Below are 23,052 nucleotides of genomic sequence, written 5' to 3' on the forward strand. Positions count from 1 at the left end.
CTACTGATCGAGCGCAGTGATTGGCCCAATGATGGTGCTGTGGTCCTGCCTGCCAGGCCATTGGCACCAGTTGGCAAAATTAGCAGCGGGCGGCTGTGTTTGGCCGGTCTGGGGCCAGCACCACTGCCTGATTGGTTACATGCCAAAGCTTTCCCTCTGACTGGCCATGGTGATCTCTGGCAGGTGATGGGGTTTTATCGTAGCATGCCTCGATAAGAGGCATACATCAACACCTCACCTTCTTATGATTTCACAGGTAAGGGTGGCAGGTGTCACCAGTCGAATGAGGACAGACATTCAGGGAAGCATGGATGAGGAGGGTAGTGTGTGTGAGATTTTGCCGCCTGAATCACATGATTTAGGTGGCTTTATGGTAGGTCTGCGTCTGCACATACATACTGGATCTGCAGTAACCAGACTTCAGCCTCCTTCTCTGCTTTTCACAGTGCTGTGAGAATCCTCATTAACAGCATCCAGGGCCGCCATCAGAAATTTTGGGCCTCCTCACACATCATCAGACCTGGCCCCCCCTCCCTGGGCCCACCCACTGGTTGCTGTGCCTGCCCACTAGCCACCCTCCCCCCCCCCCCCCAGTACCCGTGTGTGAAGTTCTTGATGCGGCAAAAAGTGGGCATGACCATGGCATGTTGTGGGTGGAGCCAAATACTAGCAAAATACAGGTAGTCCCCAGTTAACAAATGAGATAGGGACTTGTAGGTCCGTTTTTATCCTTTATCCGTTCTCTATTGTCCCCCTCTTTTCTTCCTGTGCCTCTTTTGTCCGCCTCTGTTCCCTCTGTGCCTCGTTTATCCTCCTGTGTTACCTCTTGTCCCCTTCTGTCTCAGCTCGTCCCCCTGCCCTAGCCAGGCAAAGGTGCACCCAGTATAGGTAGCCAGGTATACGTTCCCCCAGTATAGGTAGCCAGGTATACGTTCCCCCAGTATAGGTAGCCAGGTATAGGTAGGTGGTGGCCCAGTATAGGTAGTCTGTAGCCAGATATAGGTTGTGCTGAAGTGACTCAGCGGTTACCAGGGCGATGTGTCTATTCAGCAGAGGGGGGTGGGGTGGGGTTAAGACACAGGCACAGGCAGATTCTTGCCTTAGCCAATGACCAAAGATGAGCAAGCTTCTACTGCTCTTTGCTGTAAAAATAAACAATTTTCCACACAGGAAAGGAAATACTTGGGAATGCTTTCAAATGCTCTATAGGTAACTTAAAGTAGTTAATGAGATTTTAGTTTTGAGAATATAATCCCACTTTAATAAGTGCACATGTGCAATGAGACTGGCCAGTCAAGTACGACTCACATGTCCTGGGTTCATAAAACTTGATTAGTATATATTTGAACCATACAAATCATGGGAATGTTGGGTTTATTATTTATAAGGAGGGAAACCACAGGTGTTCTCTGCCATACTGCTCTTGCAGTGCAAAATATATGCAGATGGGGCTTTCTTCTCTGTCCTCCTGAGCTCCTGCATAGTATGTAAAGGAATATTGTTGAAAATAAGCAATTCAATTCATTTTGTTATTTTCAGTGCAGTTTCTCCTTAAAGTGGATCCGAGATAAACTTTTACTCATTGCATAATTGTGTTCCTTTCATATAGTTTATTTAGTTTAGTTTATTCCTCAAGTCAAATATGTTTTTTGTTTTTTTTTAATACTCTAATTCCCTATAAACTAAACAAGCCTCGCCCACAGCTTTTTAGAGTGCCTTGGCACTGTAGCAAGGGCTTATGCGAGCTCAGTCTGGGCAGGAGGAGGAGGAGGTGACTAGCCAGAGATTTCCGAGGTAGAGGGGAGGAGGGAGGAGGAGAGGGCACTGAATTTGTTACATTACACACAGGCAAGCTGATAGCATCTCCAGCCCTCAGCCTGTGGCAAACAGAACATGGCTGCCCTCATTGTATCACAGGAATAAATAATCATAAACTATTGAAGCTGTTTGCAGCTTGATTTGCCTTGTAAACTATCTAAACTTTAGATAAGATATATAGACAATTTACTTGTTATAGTTAGTTTTTCATCTCGGATCCGCTTTAAAGGACAACTATCAAAGTTAACTAAAATTCGAAATGCCACATATATTTCCAGTAATTACTAGCAAATAGTAATACAAAGGATTTTTTCATATTTTCATTTTTTGTGTGTGAAGAAAATATGGCATTTACAGAGAACAGTTTCACTGTGGGCATTACTATGGAAGAGTGTGTCCAGCAAATTCAGCATACAGAAACAATCTTCATTGGTGTAACGATTGTGGAACTTTCTCCGTGATCAGCGCACAACGCGTGCGCTGATACGCCGGAAATCCTCCACAAGCGTATAATTGCAGGAACCCAGCAAAAGGTGCTACGCACCCGTAGAGGGAAATTCCTGCCGGCAGATGGCGCTGGGGAGTGCAGAGGAACCAATCCTCTGTACCTCCACAAATGCCAGATAGGAATTGTACGAAGCGCAGAACGCAATCGCAAGAGAAGCGATTGCGAATGAGAACGATCAAGGGGACAGGTTGTATGTGTGTGCGCCAATCTAGTTGCCACCCCGCGACCGCGCACACACAACAGCAGATACGAAACAGAAACGCAACCGCAAGAACGGCGATTGCCAGAAGTGACACAAGGCAGATCAGAACAGAATATGAGGATAGCAAAGGCACAGCAAATCATACAATGAGGAGATACGGAAAATAACAAACGCTAACTGAACGCGTACCCCGCACTCATTCGCAACAGTGCACGCGTTCGTGCGCGGTCCCCACGTGATAAGCACAACAGGGACAAGCACGCCTAACTAACCAATGACAAACAAACGTAAAACAGAGGACGCGAGCGCTTGCTCAACGGTTACCTCACCGAGCCTCCAGCAAGCGCTCGTAGCAGACAAGACAGACACACGAAAACAGGAACAAGCGAGAGACAGGATCCACAGCACTAGCGAAAAGAGACTAGTGCGATCCAGAGAGGCAGAACAGAAGGATCCACAACACTAGCGCGAAGCGAGTGCGATCCAGGGACAGAGTAACAGAACAGAAGGATCCACAGCACTAGCGAACGGCGAGTGCGATCCAGGTAGACAGAACAGAAGGATCCACAGCACTAGCGCAAAGAGACTAGTGCAATCCAGAGAGGCAGAACAGAAGGATCCACAGCACTAGCGAACGGCGAGTGCGATCCAGGAAGACAGAACAGATGAGATAGCTGGTAGCAACCGCTGCTCCAGCTATACTCCAAGAACAGAGATCAGAACGATTTCCTATCGACCACCGTTGGGACAGGACAATCGCAACAGACAAACAAAACAGATAAACAATCCTAACTGCACTAGGGAAATCTGCCTAGCACAGTTTCCAGGAATTACTCTAAGCTGATCTTCAAACAAAGAGCATGGCTGACACTCTCCAGAGTGTTTCACAGGAAGACTCCTTATGACCAGCCCAGTACTGTGGGATCACATGGTATATATAGTGCAAGCCCACAAAGGATGTGGCCAGGCAACTTGCATGACAAACGTATGCAAATTCCTCTGCAGCAAGCTGCAGAACTGACAAAAGGTCTCTCTTAAAGAGACCTGCAGAATGCAGACCTGAACAATGGTCAAAAAGCTGCCTGCCTGCACAGGCAGCTGAGCAGATCATCACAATTGGCTGTAAACCTGTGACTGGAATCTCTTCAGAAAGATAGAAATCAGAAATATAGCATCACATAGCCGGTAAATGACTCATCAGCTGTTCCTGTGCTGCTGCCTCACAGAGTCTAAAGTAAACAGAGTTTGCAGACAGGAAAAGCTCATTCTGAATCGAGGGTGAAAGCATGCAAGTACAGGAATAAAGTACAGGTCCTTCTCTTCAGATCCTTTCTCTGAAGCTGAAAAATCTCTCAGGTGTTCTCATATGTTTTGTGAAAAAGCAGTGTGTGTGAGCAGTGCAGAAACAAACAATAAATCATTCCTCTGTGAATAGTGACAGAGAAGTGACACCTATCTACGTAGTACAGCCCCTGCCTTCTGACGCTGACTTCCAAAAAGCTGATAAACAAAGCATTGCTTTCACACAGGCTGTAATCAGAGACTTCTGAAAAGCTTTCTATTGTTGCTGGCTAAAAGCTCTATAGGTATGTGGGGTTTACAGAATGACAGTTTCTTTGATAGTTCCTCTTTAAAAAGGAACTCCAGTGAAAATAATAGTGCTTCATTTTTACAATAATTATGTATAAATGATTTAGTCAGTGTTTGCCCATTGTAAAATCTTTTAAATCCCTGATTTACATTCTGACATTTATTACATGGTGACATTTTTACTGTTTGCAGGTGATGTAGCTGTTGCATGATTTTTTGGCAGTTGGAAACAGCTGTAAACAGCTATTTCCCACAATGCAACAAGGTTCACAGACAGGAAACTGCCAGGAGTACCACAGTCCTCAGAGTTTCTTGTGGGAGGGGTTTCACCACAATATCAGTCATACAGCGCCCCTTGATGGTCTGTTTGTGGAAAGGAGTAGATTTCTCATGTAAAAGGGGGTATCAGCTACTGATTGGGATAAAGTTCAATTCTTGGTCGGAGTTTCTCTTTAAGGATTCATTCACATTGAGCAACACACACTGCTCAGACCAACCCTAACCTACTTTTTGTTTGCTATGCTGGGTGGTGAGACATGACTTCATTCAAGGCAGCTGAATAGGCCATGTGTCCAGCACTTCAAAATGACAGCCTGTTTTATTAAGGTGCTGCACTGCACTGTGCTATATATTAGCTATATATAATGCAAAATTCTATCCAGCAGTAGTGCAGAGGTGTTGCTCATAATTTGAATTTGAGTTAGTCCTACAACAACCATGGCTGATTTAATATTTATATATATTAGTTCTGGGTAGTGTAGCAAGAGGTCATATTTTTATTGCTGGCTTATGTGGCTATCTGTGAGAATTTCTATCAGTTCCTGTGCAGACAGGAAGAAGAGAGATCTCTGCAAGAGTGACAGACGTTGGAGCGTGACAGACAGAGAGATTTTTGTAGAGTAGGGAAAAAGTAAGAATCCCTGACTAATTTGAATTGCTGTCCCTCCTTTTCTGTGCCCAGGACGATAGGTTTTTATTATTTAGGCCACAGAGTTCCATGGGCGTCCTAGAAACAGAATATGAGACACAATCTTTTCAGTGGGGACACAAACAATTAGAAGCGCCAAAAGCTTCAAGACCATTCCACACTACTCAAAACTTAAAGAGACTCTGTAACACAAATTGCATCCTGTTTTTTATCATCCTACAAGTTCCAAAAGCTATTCTAATGTGTTCTGGCTTACTGCAGCACTTTCTGCTATCACAGTCTCTGTAATAAATCCAGAGCCGGGCCGACACATAGGCTGGCAAGGCTGCAGCCTCGGGGCGCTGGTCAGTGATGTCATTAAAGGGCGCAGAATCGGTTCTGCTATGTGCCCGCACTGCCCAGCGCCCTTCCAGCTATTGCTTCTATTAGTGCTGACTGAGGACGGCAGCTGTACTTCTCTCTCCGAGAGAGAGTGTACATCAGTTGCCACGGCAATGATAATGCTGCCGGAGCCGCCCCCTCTCTCTCCAGCCAGGCATGCTGGAAGTGTGCTGTGCGTCTCATGTAAGATGGGGTGTAGCAATCACCCCTGCCGCATCTGGGAGCACAGGTCAGCCGGGAGGCATGCAGGGGCCGTGCAATATATGACACGTGGCACAGCAAGCAAGTAAGATTGTGCCGGAGATAATCATCAATGAAGCTCTGCAGAGGTAGGACCGTGCTATGTGTTGTCACAAACAGAAGGGGTGAAACACGGGGTAAGGAGAGACAAAGTTTTTATGCTGCATAGTGCCTGCCTGTAACTTGTCTTCCTCAGTTCCTCAGTCTAGCAGCAGCAGCAGCTCCGTGGCCATCAGAGTGCAGAGAAGGAAATTCCTTCCATCCATCTATCCCTCCCCCTCCTAGAAGTCTCTTCCAAAGTACTGGAGGAGAGAACACGTGGGTCTGCAGCATGGGTGAACTGAATTCAGTAAGCAAGATTAAATAGGAATGGGAGTGTGTCAGTGTGTGTGTGTGTGTGTGTGTGTGTGTGTGTGTGTGTGTGTGTGTGTGTGTGTGTGTGTGTGTGTGTGTGTGTGTGTGTGTGTGTGTGTGTGTGTGTGTGTGTGTGTGTGTGTGTGTGTGTGTGTGTGTGTGTGTGTGTGTGTGTGTGTGTGTGTGTGTGTGTGTGTGTGTGTGTGTGTCAAGATGGAGAAGATTGTGTGTGTGTGATTAACGAGTGCTGCAAGTTTGAAGGTGGGTGGGTGTGTGCATACCAGTGAAGGTTAGTGAGTGTGTGTCTGTATCAGTGAGTGCTGCTAGGAGAAGAGTGTGTCTGTGTCAGTGAGTGCTGCTAGGAGAAGTGTGTGTCTGTATCAGTGAGTGCTGCTAGAAGTGTGTCTGTGTCAGTGAGTGCTGCTAGGAGAAGTGTGTGTCTGTATCAGTGAGTGCTGCTAGACGTGTGTCTGTGTCAGTGAGTGCTGCTAGGAGAAGAGTGTGTCTGTGTCAGTGAGTGCTGCTAGGAGAAGTGTGTGTCTGTATCAGTGAGTGCTGCTAGAAGTGTGTCTGTGTCAGTGAGTGCTGCTAGGAGAAGTGTGTGTCTGTATCAGTGAGTGCTGCTAGACGTGTGTCTGTGTCAGTGAGTGCTGCTAGGAGAAGAGTGTGTCTGTGTCAGTGAGTGCTGCTAGGAGAAGTGCGTGTCTGTATCAGTGAGTGCTGCTAGAAGTGTGTCTGTGTCAGTGAGTGCTGCTAGGAGAAGTGTGTGTCTGTGTCGGTGAGTGCTGCTAGGAGAAATGTATGTCTGTGTCGGTGAGTGCTGCTAGGAGAAGGGTGTGTCTGTATCAGTAAGTGCTGCTTGAAGTGTATGTGTGTGATTCAGTGAGTGCTGCAAGTGTGTCTGTTCATTTATGTGTGGGTATATGTGCATTGTCTATGTAATGTGTGTTGGTTTTGTGTGTATCTGCATAGCGAGAGAGGGAGAGTGCGAGTGTGTGTGTGTATATGTGTGTATGTGCGTGTTTGTGTGTGTGTGTGGAGTGCTTGTTGCTCTTACAGTATATCTGAGGTGAATCTCTAGCTTTACTTGCGTGTGGCTTCTTCCAGCCCCTAGAAGTCATTTGTGTCCCTCACCGCAGCTTCGGTCTTATCCTGGGTCCCGCTGGCAGCTTCAAAGGATCGCTGAACCCTGATGGGTCGCAGCTTCTCTGCATGTGTGCACGTGCGTATGAAAGCAGTTATGTGGCAGATTATGCTACCTGCCTTAATGGAAATTTACAGTTTGATAAAAAGATTAAAAAAAGAGTTTAACTCAACTTAAAATTGTTTTCCTGTGAAAAATACTTTTATCTATGCATAATGTATTGCCATATTTAAATGGACCCGGGGGGGGGGGGGGGGGGGGGGGGGAGGCGCACTTGGCAGCTCAGCCTCTGTTGGTGGTGGACCTTGTCCCGGCCCTGAATAAATCAATGTATCTTTCCCCTGTCAGACTTGTTGGCCTGTGTCTGGAAGGCTGCCAAGTTCTTCAGTGTTGTGGTTCTGCTATGAACTCCCCCTTCCAGGCCCCTCTATGCACACTGCCTGTGTATTATTTAGATTAGGGCAGCTTCTCTCTTATCTTTTACAAGCTGGATAAATCGTCCTCTGAGCTGGCTGGGCTTTCACATACTGAGGAATTAGACAAGGGCAAAGCTGTTTGCAGGAAGAAACGAGCAGCCTGAAACTTCAGTGCATGATAACTGCAGGGGGAAAGAAACACACAATGATCTCTTGAGATTCAAAAGGAAGGCTGTATACAGCCTGCTTGTGTATGGATGTATTTTCTATGTGAGGACATACTGTACATCAACCTACTTCCTGTTTTGGTGGCCAATTTTAACCACTTTTAATGCGGCGGGGAGCGTCGAAATTGTGACAGAGGGTAATAGATGTCCTCTAACGCACTGGTATGTTTAGTTTTGTGCGATTTTAACAATACAGATTCTCTTTAAAGAGACTCTGAGATGAATAGAAACAAAAGTTTTATACTGTGAACAGTCAACATTTGAAGTTTACCTTTTCCTTTACCAAATATTCTGAAAAGTGGTGTATCTGGTCTTTCTACAAAATCATCAACTTGGTTGACAAGAGCATCCTTCACTGCATTGTACCCAGCAAGCACCACCACTTTCTGGAATCCAAAGTGCACAGTAAAGACTTCTCCATATTTCTTAGAAAGCTGCAATACATTTTATATTTTCATTTAGACAGGTATAGAATTAGCATCTTAATTCATGACTCAAGCATCAAAAATAAAACAAAACTTTGCCGCAAACACATACTGTGTACTTTTGTAGTCTTCCATTATGCAGTTACTTTCAGACTCTGTGGGTGTGGCTTCTGTTGCTGCCTTGATTGCATTATGCCACTGTTTGAAGTTCAAGGCTTGGCACAGACCAAATCTTTCTAAAGGTGCCCATTAACGGTACAATTTTTTCACCAAATGCGATCTTTCGATGCGATTTTAATGATCGAATTGTATAGAAAACTAGCCGATGGCCCAGCGTTGCCCAGGTATGTATTTCGTTAGTGTTGGCTCCACCCACTTTTCCTAACCCTAACACACAATTACTCAATTACTTAATGACCTAGTTTGTGAGCTTTGTGGTCTTTGGCATCAATAATTTGCATTGAAATGAAAAAAATCTGATTGGCTGTGGCTCCACTACCTTTTCTGAATTTAAACCCCAGTCATCCAATGACCAACTGTACCAGGTTTGAGGCTTGTCCTATTAACAGTGCAAGAATATTTCCCTTGAAAATCAATAGGTGAACTTTGATTGGCTTTTGTAGGCTCCACCCACTTTTCTGAATATTAGTCCCAGTCACCCAGTGACCAACTGTGCAAAGTTGAGAAACCTACCATTAACAGTGTAAGAATGGCTGCCGTTTACTTTTTCCCAGTAAAATTTGTATTTGTCTCCGCCCACTTTTTGGTTATGGGGATAAAAAGTATCCTATATGTTATTCCAGGTAATGTACTATGTGTGTGCCAAATTTCATTAAAATCCGTTCAGCCATTTTTGCCTGATTGAGTAACAAACATCCAAACATCAGAACTTTCCCATTTATAATATTAGTAAGGTTCACAGTTTATGAAGGCAATTAATAAGGATTGATTCTTTGGTCAAATGCTAAATAGGATAAAATCGATCTGAAAGTTGGATTTTTATGATTGAATATGAAGAAAGAATCGTTCAGTAAATGTGAACAATCAATAAATACCTTTCGATTATTTTTGATTGTAAAAATCACAAAGGCATTTTTTTTAATTCATCATGTATAGAGTTTAATCCCGATTTAAGGAGAGTATGCACAGACACAAATAAGCTGTGTGGCTGAGTATCTGCACAGATTTGGAAAAGTGGAACCTTAAAGGACATCTGAGGGGAAAATAAATTGATGAGAAAAATAATTGTATCTATCCTCCTTCTCCTAGAAATGTTTTTTTTTTAAGATATCCCACAGTTTTATTTTATATTTAAATCTAGTTTTTAAGTTTTTACTGTTTTATTGTCTCTGCTCAACAACACCTTCATTGAAGTATGCTAGAGCTCAAATCTATGAATTATTGAACGTTTTTATCTCTTTCCTGCTCTAAGAAGCCATTTACTGACAGAAAAGTATTTATGGCTGTAATTACTTATCAGTGAGGGTTATGCTATAGTCTGACCCAGTCCGAAACCGGTCCCGACCCAGACAGAAACTGTCACTTGCATACCGGTTTTTTTTTACTCTTTCAGTCAGAGAAAGAAACAAAAAGAACACAGCCTAGTTACAGTGGGATGTGAAAGTTTGGGCAACCTTATTAATCGTCATGATTTTCCTGTATAAATCTGTGGTTGTTACAATAAAAAAATTAAGTATATCTTATAGGAGACACACACAGTGATATTTGAGAAGTGAAATGAAGTTTATTGGATTTACAGAAAGTGTGCAATGATTGTTTAAACAAAATTAGGCATGTGCATAAATTTAGGCACCACAAAAAAAGAAATGAAATCAATATTTAGTAGATCCTCCTTTTGCAGAAATTACAGCCTCTAAACGCTTCCTGTAAGTTCCAATGAGAATCTGGATTCTGGTTGAAGGTATTTTGGACCATTGCTCTTTACAAAACATCTCTAGTTCATTCAGGTTTGATGGCTTCAGAGCATGGACAGCTCTCTTCAACTCACACCACAGATTTTTAATTATATTCAGGTCTGGGGACTGAGATGGCCATTCCAGAACGTTGTACTTGTTCCTCTGTATGAATGCCTTAGTGGATTTTGAGCAGTGTTTATGGTCGTTGTCTTGTTGAAAGATCCAGCCTTGGCATAGCTTCAGATTTGTCACTGATTCCTGGACATTGGTCTCCAGAATCTGCTGATACTGAGTGGAAACCATGCGTCCCTCAACTTTGACAAAATTCCCAGTCCCTGCACTGGCCACACAGCCCCACAGCATGATGGAACCTCCACCATATTTTACTGTAGATAGCAGGTGTTTTTCTTGGAATTCTGTTTTCTTTCTCCTCCATGCATAACACTCCTTGTTATGCCCAAATAACTCAATTTTAGTTTCATCAGTCCACAGCACCTTATTCCAAAATAAATCTGGATTGTCCAAATGTACTTTATCATTCCTCAAGTGGCTCTGTTTGTGCTGTGGGTGGAGAAACTGCTTTCTCTGCATCACTCTTGCATACAGTATCTCCTTGTGTAAAGTGTGCCGAATGGTTTAACGAAGCACAGTGACTCCATCTGCAACAAGATGATGTTGTAGGTCTTTGGTGCTGGTCTGTGGGTTGACTCTGACTGTTCTCACCATTTGTCGCTCCTGTCTATCCCAAAAATTTTTTCGGTCTGCCACTTCAAACCTTAACTTGAACTGAGCCTGTGGTCTTCCATTTCCTCAATATGTTCCTAACTGTGGAAACAGACAGCTGAAATCTCTGAGACAGCTTTCTGTATCCTACCCCTAAACCATGATGGTGAACAATCTTTGTCTTCAGGTCATTTGAGAGTTGTTTTGAGACCCCCATGTTGCTACTCTTCAGAGAAAATTAAAAGAGGATGGAAACTTACAATTGACCCCCTTAAATACTCTTTCTCATAAGTGGATTCCCCTGCGTATGTAGGTCAGGGGTCACTGAGCTTACCAAGCCAATTCGAGTTACAATAATTAGTTCTAAAGGTTTTGGAATCAATAAAATGACAACGGTGCCCAAATTTATGCAACTGCCTAATTGTATTTAAGCAATTATTGCACACTTTCTGTAAATCCAATAAACTTCATTTCACTTCTCAAATATCACTGTGTGTGTCTCCTATATGATATATTTAACTGACTTTTTTATCGTAACAACCAACGATTTTTACAGGAAAATCATGATGATTAATAAGGTTGCCCAAACTTTCGCATCCCACTTTATTTGTGTGCTTGGCACTATACATACACATGTCTATCTCATCATGTCACATCTCACCTCGGTCATGGAAAGCAAATCATCACTATGATCTTAGACTTATGTGTTTACATGGATGCTAAGCTTATACTGTCAGGATTAACACAATGGCCCGTATGCAATTAACTTTTTCCTGCTTGGTGATATTTACACACACTTTATCAATAAAATGACCTTTAAATCACCAGCAAGCAAGAAAATATTCACAATGATTTTTTTTTGTACTTTGTCACCTACTTTTTGATACTTTTTCAATTGAAAAGTGCTGAAAAGTTATTTAAAAAATACCGTAAATTCCGGCGTATAAGATGACTGGCGTATAAGACGACCCCCAATTTTTCCAGTTAAAATATACATTTTGGGATGTACTCGCCTTATAAGAATACAACTCTTGACTCTTGGACACTTGTATACTGTACTGTATATACTGGTTCTATACTGTATAAACAGATACTGGTGCTGTATTGTATGTGGTACCCAGTATACAACAGCCAAACAATCACAGAAAGCGATGTACCTTACTGGCGATTGGCTGGTTTTTGTATACAAAGCCTTCACAGTGAGGTACCCCCTCACCTCATCATCGGGACTTCATTAAGTCACTTCTTTCCAGGAATCCTGGTGAGTGGATTTTCTTTTACCATACTTGTACAGCACCACCCTTGCTGCTTTCATATGGTCACCGCATACGGTGGGGATGCGCAGAGCCGGGACAAGGTCCTCCAACACCCAAGGCTGAGACACCAAAGTGCGCCCCTCCATCCCTCCACCCCAGCTGTCACACACTGATTGCTATTAGACTAAGAGGCACCCCAGGGCCCCAACACCTTAATCTCTAGTTATCCGGCTTGTAGTCACTTCCATGTATCTCCTTTTCTTATTTCTTTCTGCTTCAAACACAATTAGGAATGACAGCTGAATGAATTGTGCGCCCCCTCCTACACTGCGCCCTGAGGCTGGAGCCTCTCCAGCCTATGCCTCGGCCCGGCCCTGGGGATGCGGCCGCAGACGTTTTTGAGCTCTCCCACTGTATGCGGCAACCGCAGATTCTTCAGTCCAGCACGGAAGTTTTAGCACCCTCCCTATAAGATGGCACCTGGCGTATAAGACGACCCCCGACTTTTGAGAAGATTTTCCTGGGTTAAAAAGTAGTCTTGTACGCCAGAAATACTGTACATTGAAAAATTATCTCCTAGGAAATAACTCAGGAGAAAAAGTTAACTGCATAATATGGACCTATAGCCCTTATTCAATTCAGAAGTTTTCCCCTAGGTGCCATTTTTACACCTTATCAATAAAATGCCATTTAAGTTACCAGCAAGCAAGAAAATAATGTTAATAATTACAAAGAAATCAGTGCGCTAATGGACAGAGTCTCAGAATAATCGTGGTGCGCTGGTCAATAGCACCTGTATGAAATGCAACAACAATTATATATGATTTGACCACGCTCAAAGTCTATATTGATGAGAAAGGTATATAAATGTCACCATCCACATGTGGTTCCAGATGAAATACACAGACCAAGATGACAGTGTCCAAATCAAACCACTACGCCCATCTTCATCTCAGAGACCATCACGATATTGCACATAAGGGAGAGAAAAAGGTTCATAGCGTAACCAATTACTGACACTGTAACCACCACCAAACCAGCGCCCGCACTCACCCAGCATTCCTCCTATATATCCGGAGGTAAGATGTAAACACTTTTTGGAGGGTAAGCAGGACGTCACTGTAACCTCGCAATTCTGCGAACTAAAACAACTTGGGATAGTGTAAAACCATTTTAATAGTATAAACTAAAAACCATATTGCACTCACAAGAGACGGAAATAACAGCGCATTGTATAAGTGGAGATTGGTCCCGGGTAGCCGCTTCCACAAATGCCACCTTGAATTTCTGCGTCCTCTCCAACAGCTTGCTATGTCGAACTCCGATCGCGTGGAACGGAGCTAGGATTGCTGGGTGAGTGCGGGCGCATAAGGGGGGGTGTGACCCTGCACAGAGGAGAATGAGGTGGAAGTGGCCTGATTCACGCTGGTTTGGTGGTGGTTACAGTGTCAGTAATTGGTTACGCTATGAACCTTTTTCTCTCCCTTATGTGCAATATCGTGATGGTCTGAGATGAAGATGGGCGTAGTGGTTTGATTTGGACACTGCCATCTTGGTCTGTGTATTTAATCTGGAACCACATGTGGATGGTGACATTTATATACCTTTCTCATCAATATAGACTTTGAGCGCGGTCAAATCATATATAAGAAAATAATGTTAACAGTTCTTTTAACATACTTTTTGGTTTTTTAGTTGCAGGGTGCTGGAAATTTATTTTGAAGAAGAGATGGAAAAATTATCTCCTGGAAGAAAACTTACCAGAAAAAGAGAATTGAATAAGGGCCGGTTATTCTTCTAAAAGTGGTTTCTAGCATGCCATAACTGACATGACATACTCATTACTCACTCCAATTATAAGATAATGGCTATGGGCATCAGCAGACAACCCCAAAACATAACATTTGGTGAGAAATATAGACTAGACATTCAGATATACAGAAACATGAAATTATGTTTGTTTTTTGCTGGAAAAATGTTTAATGTTAATGAGAAGAGACAAAATATCAATCAAAATGCAGAAAAAAAAATTACATAAAAGTTATAAATTGATTTTCATGTTATTAAGTGAAATAAGTATTTGATCACCTACAACCTAGACAACATTTTTGGTTCCCACGGCAGCAATGAAACCAGAAAAAGGCTGCTGTGGCAGTCCATCTCCAGTATGCATGCACAGTACTCTGCACGGGGAACCTCTAGCAATTTGGTGGGACTGGTGGTGGGGGGAGAGAGAAAAAAGTACCATCCACTGCCCACTCTGCACTTTAGTATATTGTAGGTGGGGTACCACCAGCTGCAGGACCTGTAGGGGAAATGGAATAAACCAAACTGGTGACAGAGGAACTAGTGTGTTGGCAAGTAACAATAGAGGAGTCAAGATCCCTCCACTTTATAATTAAGTAAATCATATTTACCGGTTCTCTTTTAAGAATAAGGTTATTAGACTATACCTAAGCCCATTTAAAAACGGGCTCTAGGTAGTGAAATTAGCGCCACCAGTCAGTGCGCGTGTGCGTGCCCTACCTCCTGTCCCAACAGCTGTCTGTACTGCGCACATGCGCAGTTCAAAAAAGCCACGGACGGACAGACAGGGTAAATGGATGATGCAGGGACAGTTAGTTTTTATTGTATAGGATATATGCTATGTCATCTTACACAAATTTGTCTTTGGATTTATTGTGTGTAAGAGAGGGAAAGGATCTCTTTCGACAATTCAGTGCATAAGATACATACAGGCAGATTCTTATCAGGATATTGTAACTGATCAGCTTGACAACTGTACAAATTAAGACAATGATTAATAGCACAGCTAAAATCACCTGATAACAAATCAGCTTACAATTTTGAAATTATTATATTTAGCAGACTATACCTCCATTAGTGACTTATGTGGATATGTCATATCCAGCAGGTGAAAGTTTCCGATGAGAGGAAGAGGTTTAGGGCCCGGAGGCATCTTTGCTGAGCTTTTCTTAGATCCATTGATCCAGTAGAGGAACAGGGCAATGCAAGTTGTAAAATATAATAGCAGGTCAACCCGTGTTAGTAAGTAGCTGAGAATCGCCATAGTAGAGAACCACTGAAATGATTTTCTCAGAGTGTCAGTGGCATATACCAGTATTTATAAGCATGGTTTAATTTTTAACAGTACTGTTGCTCTCATAATCTTGAACACCTTGACTTGCCAGTGCCCCTTGCTTACAGTTACAGCTACAAAAATAAAATAAAGGTTATATGAAATGCTTGTGTTTTTTTTAAATCAAATAATCATGTTGCCAGTTCTCTGGTTTGTGGCCGTTTTGATGCCAGGTATTAAAGTTCATACATAGATAATGGAAACTGCTTAGTCTGGGTATGTCAGGATGAATTTGCACAGGAACAGGACTGTGTTGCCTCCATGTACTTATTGTAATCCTGTAGTCAGTCCAGTTTCTGTGTTCCAGGGGAATTTGTGAATCCTGGATGTCCAGCATACATACTACCCATAATCTTGTCAAATTAAAGGCTCTCCTTTTTGTTAAAACAGCTCTATTTCTGTATATTTGTTTGTGCTGTACAGGATATTTACAATACATATACTGCATACAGAAAAAACAGAAAACAAAGCATAACCAAAAACCCTACTTCTAGATGGGTGACTATGTCATAATGGGAATTCTCTCTGCTGGCGTATGTATGAATTGGCCACTGGGAGACTTGGGCACAGGACATAGCTGGTAATTGGCTTATCCTGCTACTGTACAAGTTCCCGGTGGCATAAATACTATTTCCCCTCCACGTCCACATGGATAGTGGGGAATGATATAATTCGGCTTCCAGCTATTGTTGGAGGCCAAATTATAGTGTTTTAAGAGCAACTTCATCTCCGTCTTATGACGGCACTGAAGTTACTCACAGCTGTAATTCCTATTACGGTCTATGGTGGTGCCGGCTGCGCCCAAATCACCTGTGCTGTTATTACAGCGCTCTCTCTGCAAGGTGCAAACTTAACATTTGTCCACAAGGAAATAACAGAAGTGAACAGTACTCTGTAACAGTAAAAAAAATCCAAATACCTACAGTATCTATCCATCCATCTATTCATCCATCCGTCTACAGGAAATCTTGACTTTTGGGGGCGGAGTGTTACTCAACACTCCGAGGCAGTTGAGTGTGTCTGCATGGAGCCTGAAGCCGGAGATGTGGATGGACTAGTCACCAAAGTATACAACTGTCTTTGATGCAAGGAAGCATGTTTTGAACCACTTGTCTACACAAGGAGAGCTGGGTGTAGACTGCAAAGTAAGACAGAGGCTATCTAGTATAGTAGGCGTGAGTTGTGCCCGGGGCTCTAGCTGATTGGTGGGCACAAGCCATGCTCTGCCATTCTCCAGATATGCTGGTGCATCATGGGGTCTTCAGAGTGGGTGGCTCTTTTGCTTGCTGTTATAGGATGACAGCACTTACTGAATGTATGCTGGCACTCCTCATCCTAGCCAGCTTTCATCTCCACTACACAGCATCTCCTGAGTCCTGACTTCCTCCTCCTGACCATTCACATTGTCCAGGCATTGAAGACATGAATGTGGGAGTCACATATGTGGCTGACATGGACAGAGGCTGGGATGAAGAGTGTCCCAACATGTAAGTGCCGGGAGACTAAAAAAGGGTTGTCTGCATATTGCAGCCAGGGAGCAGCCTGTTATAAGGGCTGTCTATGGCTGGAGACTGTCCAGTATTGGCGGGATTTGGGTGGGGAGTTAATAAGGTGTCACTAGTGTTGGGCGAACAGTGTTCGCCACTGTTCGGGTTCTGCAGAACATCACCCTGTTCGGGTGATGTTCGAGTTCGGCCGAACACCTGATGGTGTTCAGCCAAACTGTTCGGCCATATGGCCGAACTAAGAGCGCATGGCCGAACGTTCCCCGAACGTTCGGCTAGCGCTGTGATTGGCCGAACGGGTCACGTGGTTCGGACCCGAACGCGCTCTGATTGGCCGAACGGGTCACGTGGTTCGGGTAAATAAATACCCGATCCACGTCATTTCTCCGCCATTTGTCTGTGGGTTTTGCTTTGGGTAGGCAGGCAGGGTAGTTCTCTCTCCAGCCAGGCTAGCCAGGGTCCCCCCAGTCATTGTGTCGCTGCTGGGAACAGTAGTACACCGCTCACCCACACTATATAGCATTGTGTTTACTGCCACTCTGTGTACACCGCTCACCCACCACTGTATAGCATTGTGTTTACTGCCACTCTGTGTCTCTGCTGGGAACAGTAGTACACCGCTCACCCACCACTGTATAGCATTGTGCTCTGTGTCGCTGCTGGGAACAGTAGTACACCGCTCACCCACCACTGTATAGCATTGTGCTCTGTGTCGCTGCTGGGAACAGTAGTACACCACTCACCCACCACTGTATAGCATTGTGCTCTGTGTCGCTGCTGGGAATAGTAGTACACCGCTCACCCACCACTGTATAGCATTGTGCTCTGTGTTGCTGCTGGGAACAGTAGTACACCGCTCACCCACCACTGTATAGCATTGTGTTTACTGCCACTCTGTGTCTCTGCTGGGAACAGTAGTACACCGCTCACCCACCACTGTATAGCATTGTGCTCTGTGTCGCTGCTGGGAACAGTACTACACCGCTCACCCACCCACCACTGTATAGCATTGTGCTCTGTGTCGCTGCTGGGAACAGTACTACACCGCTCACCTACCACTGTATAGAATTGTGCTCTGTGTCGCTGCTGGGAACAGTAGTACACCGCTCACCCACCACTGTATAGCATTGTGCTCTGTGTCGCTGCTGGGAACAGTAGTACACCGCTCACCCACCACTGTATAGCATTGTGCTCTGTGTCGCTGCTGGGAACAGTAGTACACCGCTCACCCACCACTGTATAGCATTGTGTTTACTGCCACTCTGTGTCTCTGCTGGGAACAGTAGTACACCACTCACCCACCACTGTATAGCATTGTGCTCTGTGTCGCTGCTGGGAACAGTAGTACACCGCTCACCCACCACTGTATAGCATTGTGCTCTGTGTCGCTGCTGGGAACAGTAGTACACCGCTCACCCACCACTGTATAGCATTGTGCTCTGTGTCGCTGCTGGGAACAGTAGTACACCGCTCACCCACCACTGTATAGCATTGTGTTTACTGCCACTCTGTGTCTCTGCTGGGAACAGTAGTACACCACTCACCCACCACTGTATAGCATTGTGCTCTGTGTCGCTGCTGGGAACAGTAGTACACCGCTCACCCACCACTGTATAGCATTGTGCTCTGTGTCGCTGCTGGGAACAGTAGTACACCGCTCACCCACACTATATAGCATTGTGTTTACTGCCACTCTGTGTACACCGCTCACCCACCACTGTATAGCATTGTGTTTACTGCCACTCTGTGTCTCTGCTGGGAACAGTAGTACACCACTCACCCGCCACTGTATAGCATTTCTGTACTGCCACTGTACTGCTGCCAGTCAGCGTGTACTTTAAGGATAAGTGAAATGAAGAAGAAATCCTGTGAAAGAGGGAGGGGCAAGGGAAGAGGTGTTTCCTCTGACGGTTCACGTACAGGCCACAGTGGGCACCGAAGAAAACCCACTCAATATCGCCCATGTTGTCCAGGAAATCAACCCTCACAAATCCAAAAGAACAGGACCAGATAATTAATTGGATGACCTCTCAAGCGTCCAGCAGTGGGTTAAGCAGCACCAGCACATCACGCACGAGGTCCGAGTCCTCAGCCAGTTACAAGGAGCCAGTGGGCACAAAGCTGACACAACCGGCAGCGACACCACGCACACAACTGCCAAATAACCAGTCCGAAGAATTTCCTCAGGACACAATGGGGTATTCGCAGGAGCTATTCCCAGCCCAACAAGCTTCCACCTTTCAAAGGTCAATAGAACAGCCAGAAATGTTGTGCCCGGATTCACAACCATTTACTGTGGGAAATGCACCGCGCACTGAAATGCAAGGCGAGTCCGAGGACTTTGAAACCCAAATCCCAGAGCAAGTTGGGCAGGAGGGGTTTCAATTGCAGGAGGTCGGCCGAGAAGATCTGGAAGACGACGTTGGAGTGAGCTGCGCAGAGGTTGTTCTGGGGAGTTCTACTCCGCGGCGGCAGCCCACAATCACATATGACGAGTTTGAGGAGATGGAAGAGGAGGAGGGTATGGACAATGTGGACACAGACCCAGATTTTGTATGTGAAGGAGAACATCGCCGTCGTAGCAGCACAGATGAGTCTGTTGAAGAACCCACTGCTGCACGAGTTTGCCTTGTGCCACAAGGTAGGCGGCGCGAAATTTCAGGCACCACAAGCGTGGAAGTTCAAGTGAGACGCAAAAGAGGCGCAAACAGAAATCGCCAGCAAGGCAGGTGCTCCAAAGTCTGGCCTTTCTTTGAAGACTGCAGTGAGGATGGTACCATGGTGATTTGCAAGGTGTGCAAGACCCGCCTGAGCAGGGGGAAAAATATTAACAACCTCTCCACCACCAGCATGACCCGCCACATGGTATCCAAACATCCCACTCTGTGGGCAAACGTGGCAGGACAGGGTACCAGCAACACTGCCTCCCTTGGGGTCACCAGACTCACCACCAGACCCTCCTCAGCAGCAGCAGTAGCCCAGCCATTGCGTGGTTCACAACAACATTCACAAACATCAGACGACGCTGACACTGTCACTTTCCGGAATAGTGCTCTTGAGGTCTCCCAGTCTTCATCAAACACAACAACCAACAGCCCTTCAGTGTGCAGCCCTACGGTTCAGTTGTCTGTCTCGGAGATGTATGAGCGCAAGAGGAAATTGCCAGCAAATGACCCCCGGGCCGTGGCACTAACAGCCAGCATGGCCAAGCTTCTGGCCTGCGAAATGCTGCCATATCGAGTGGTGGAGACAAACAGCTTCAAGGGCATGATGTCAGTGGCCATCCCACGTTACGTGGTTCCCAGCCGCTACCACTTTGCGCGCTCTGCAGTGCCTGAGTTGCATGAGCACGTGGTCAGCAAAATAACCCGAAGCTTGAAGAATGCCGTTGCCTGCAAGGTTCACCTCACCACGAGTGCGTTCGGCCAGGGTCGATACATCTCCCTTACCGCGCACTGGGTGAACCTTGTGGAGCCTGGCAGCGATTCCTCACCTGCTACGGCGCGGGTGTTGCCCACGCCACAAACAGCTGCACCGCCGTCCCTCCCACTGGATAACAACAGCAGCACCTACCTCTCTGACTCCTTCTCCTCCAACGCATCTCAAAGCTGTACCTCATCCGGAAACGCTAACCCAGCAGCAGTAGGATCGTGGAAGCAGTGCAGCACAGCTGTTGGCATGCGTCAGCAAGAGTTGCTGAAGCTGATCTGCCTTGGGGATAAGCAGCACACAGGGGAGGAAATTTGGAGGGGAATAAAGGAACAGACGGATTTGTGGCTGGCACCGCTGGACCTGAAACCGGGCATGGTTGTGTGTGATAATGGGAGTAATCTCATTCGCGCTTTAAGGTTGGCTAAGCTGACACACATCCCTTGCCTGGCGCACGTGATGAACCTAGTAGTTCAGCGGTTCCTGAGGACATACCCAGGCGTGGCCGATCTTCTGTTGAAGGTGCGACGAGTGCCCAAACATTGTAGAAATTCCAGTACTGCTTCGGGGGCACTCGCCAAGATGCAGGAGCGCTTCAATCTCCCCCACCATCGCTTGCTGTGTGATGTCCCTACGCGCTGGAATTCTACGCTGCACATGCTAGCCCGCTTTTGCGAGCAGAAGAGTGCAGTGGTCCAGTACATGACGGCGCAGTACCGAGGCGCATCCGGACAGCTGCCAAGCTTCTGTGGATCCGATTGGGCCAACATGTTGGACCTCTGCCAAGTCCTAGAAAAATTTTGAGCAATCCACGTTGCTTGTGAGCAGTGACAACTCTTCAGTCAGAATTACCATACCACTGCTGTGTTTACTGAAGAAGTCAATGTTGAAAATCAAGGAAACAGCTCTCATGATGCAACTGGGGGAATCTGAAGGAGAAAACGATCAGTGTGATGATACCAACATCAGGCCATCTGCCTCAGGAAACGCTGGCCCCAGCAGCTATGACGAAGAAGAGGAGGAGGAACAGCTGGAGTTGGAGCAGGAATTTCATGCCACCACTGACGAGGGCCAGAGCGGTGCACGTTGGACTTCCACAATTCAGCGCGAATGGTCAGCAGAACCAGACCAGGAAGAAGGTGACGACTATGATGCATCACAACAACTATCACAACTCTCACAAGAGGATGATGAGGATTCTGGCAGGACTCTGGCACACATGGCTCAATTCATGCTAGACTGCATTGAACGCGACCCACGCATTGTGCGCATTCTGGACAACACCAATTACTGGGTTTATACCCTTCTGGATCCACGGTACAAACACAATGTTCCAAAACTTCTTGAAGAAAGAGTCAGACAGGTCAAAATGGAAGAATACCAGCAGGCCCTTGTGGAGACTTTAGAGAGGAGATTGACATCCTCCCCCTCCTCTAGCCAGTTGTACGCCGACAGACTGACTTCCGCAAACCCAGGACGACCAGGAGGGCAGCAAACAACACAAGCCGCAGCTAGTGCCCAAAAGGGCGTAGCTGTGTTGAACAATCCATCTGCACCCTTCAACTATTGGGTATCGAAGCTAGACACCTGGCACGAACTGGCAATGTACGCAATAGAGGTGCTGGCTTGCCCGGCAGCCAGCGTTATGTCGGTACGCTGTTTCAGTGCTGCCAGAGGTATCGTCACAGATCGGCGTATCCGCCACTCCACAGAAAATGCAGACCGTCTGACTCAAATTAAAATGAATAAATTCTGGATTGGAAACGACTACGCAACACTCCCGGACCCCAACCAAGTAACATGAACAATGAACATCTGTGATGGGTTACCGTTTCCGGTCCCTGTTTATTGAACCTCTCATCTGTATTACATTTATGACTGCATGCCGACAAAAAGCCAATTGCTATCCGCACGCTTCTTGTCCTCATGCAAGGCCTGGGTTGTTGTGTCTCAAAGCGTGGCCTTCTCCTCCTGCGCCGCCCTCCTCTTGTTCCATCACGTGTGCTGCTGCTGGGTTAGCGTTACCGGTCCCTTTTCCTGGAACCTCTCATCTGTATTCCATTTATGACTGCATGCCGACAAAAAGCATGTTACCTGTGCAAAGAAAACAGACATTTCCCGCATTTAAAAGACAGTTTTCCCTTTGAAACTTTAAAATTGATTTTCTCAAAAACTATAAGCTCTTTTTGCTAATTTTTTTTCCTCTTGTACCCACTCCCAAGGTGCACATACCCTGTAAATTTGGGGTATGTAGCATGTAAGGAGGCTTTACAAAGCACGAAAGTTCGGGTCCCCATTGACTTCCATTATGTTCGGAGTTCGGCTCGAACACCCGAACATCGCGGCCATGTTCGGCCTGTTCGGCCCGAACCCGAACATCTAGATGTTCGCCCAACACTAGGTGTCACATAGGAGGATGTCTGTTACTGGGGGACTGCCATGAGGGGTTGTCTGTGAATTGTTGATTTCATGGTGAGGGGCTTCTTTTACTGGGATCTGTCATAAGGTTCTCTGGGGTCTGTGATGGGTGTGGTATGGTGGATGGGGGTTGCCTCTCACTGCAGTCGGTCATAGAGTGATTTGTGTTCTGGGGCCTGTCATGCAAATCAGGTAAAAGTATTGAAGCAGGTGGTTTCAGGGCTCGGAACTCAGTGCCAAGACAAGTGCCGACACTGGGCGCCCCTATAACACTAATGCAATAGTGTGCAGGGTGCGTAAGGGTAATTCGGGGTTCTGCAGTCGCTGGGCTGCAAATTACTTCTCACTCCAAGCAGCTACAGCTCAGATGGGGGAATAGTAATTTATTAATAGTACTAAATAGGAATAGTATTTAATGCCACCGGGAATTTGA

General features: G+C 45.5%; 2 protein-coding genes across 3 annotated transcripts in view; one reads left to right on the forward strand and one right to left on the reverse strand.

The window, feature by feature from the left end:
- The window catches only part of LOC137524538 (cytochrome P450 2K1-like), an 81,483-nt gene extending 66,199 nt beyond the window's left edge, over window positions 1-15,284 (reverse strand). The window contains exons 1-2 of the mRNA XM_068244525.1: window positions 15,004-15,284; window positions 8,080-8,242 (exon numbers count right to left, since the gene is read on the reverse strand). Of these exons, the coding sequence (XP_068100626.1) occupies window positions 8,080-8,242; window positions 15,004-15,198 (358 nt within the window). The 5' untranslated portion in view covers window positions 15,199-15,284. The remainder of the gene's footprint in view (window positions 1-8,079; window positions 8,243-15,003) is intronic.
- Window positions 1-15,371, forward strand: part of LOC137524540 (uncharacterized) — a 226,400-nt gene extending 211,029 nt beyond the window's left edge. For both annotated transcript variants that reach the window (XR_011022724.1, XR_011022725.1), the window contains one exon: window positions 13,824-15,371. The gene's annotated coding sequence lies outside the window, so the exon portion shown is untranslated. The remainder of the gene's footprint in view (window positions 1-13,823) is intronic.
- The last annotated feature ends 7,681 nt before the right edge of the window (window positions 15,372-23,052 follow it).

The sequence above is a fragment of the Hyperolius riggenbachi genome, chromosome 7 (assembly GCF_040937935.1).
Source record: "Hyperolius riggenbachi isolate aHypRig1 chromosome 7, aHypRig1.pri, whole genome shotgun sequence".
Lineage (NCBI taxonomy): Eukaryota > Metazoa > Chordata > Amphibia > Anura > Hyperoliidae > Hyperolius > Hyperolius riggenbachi.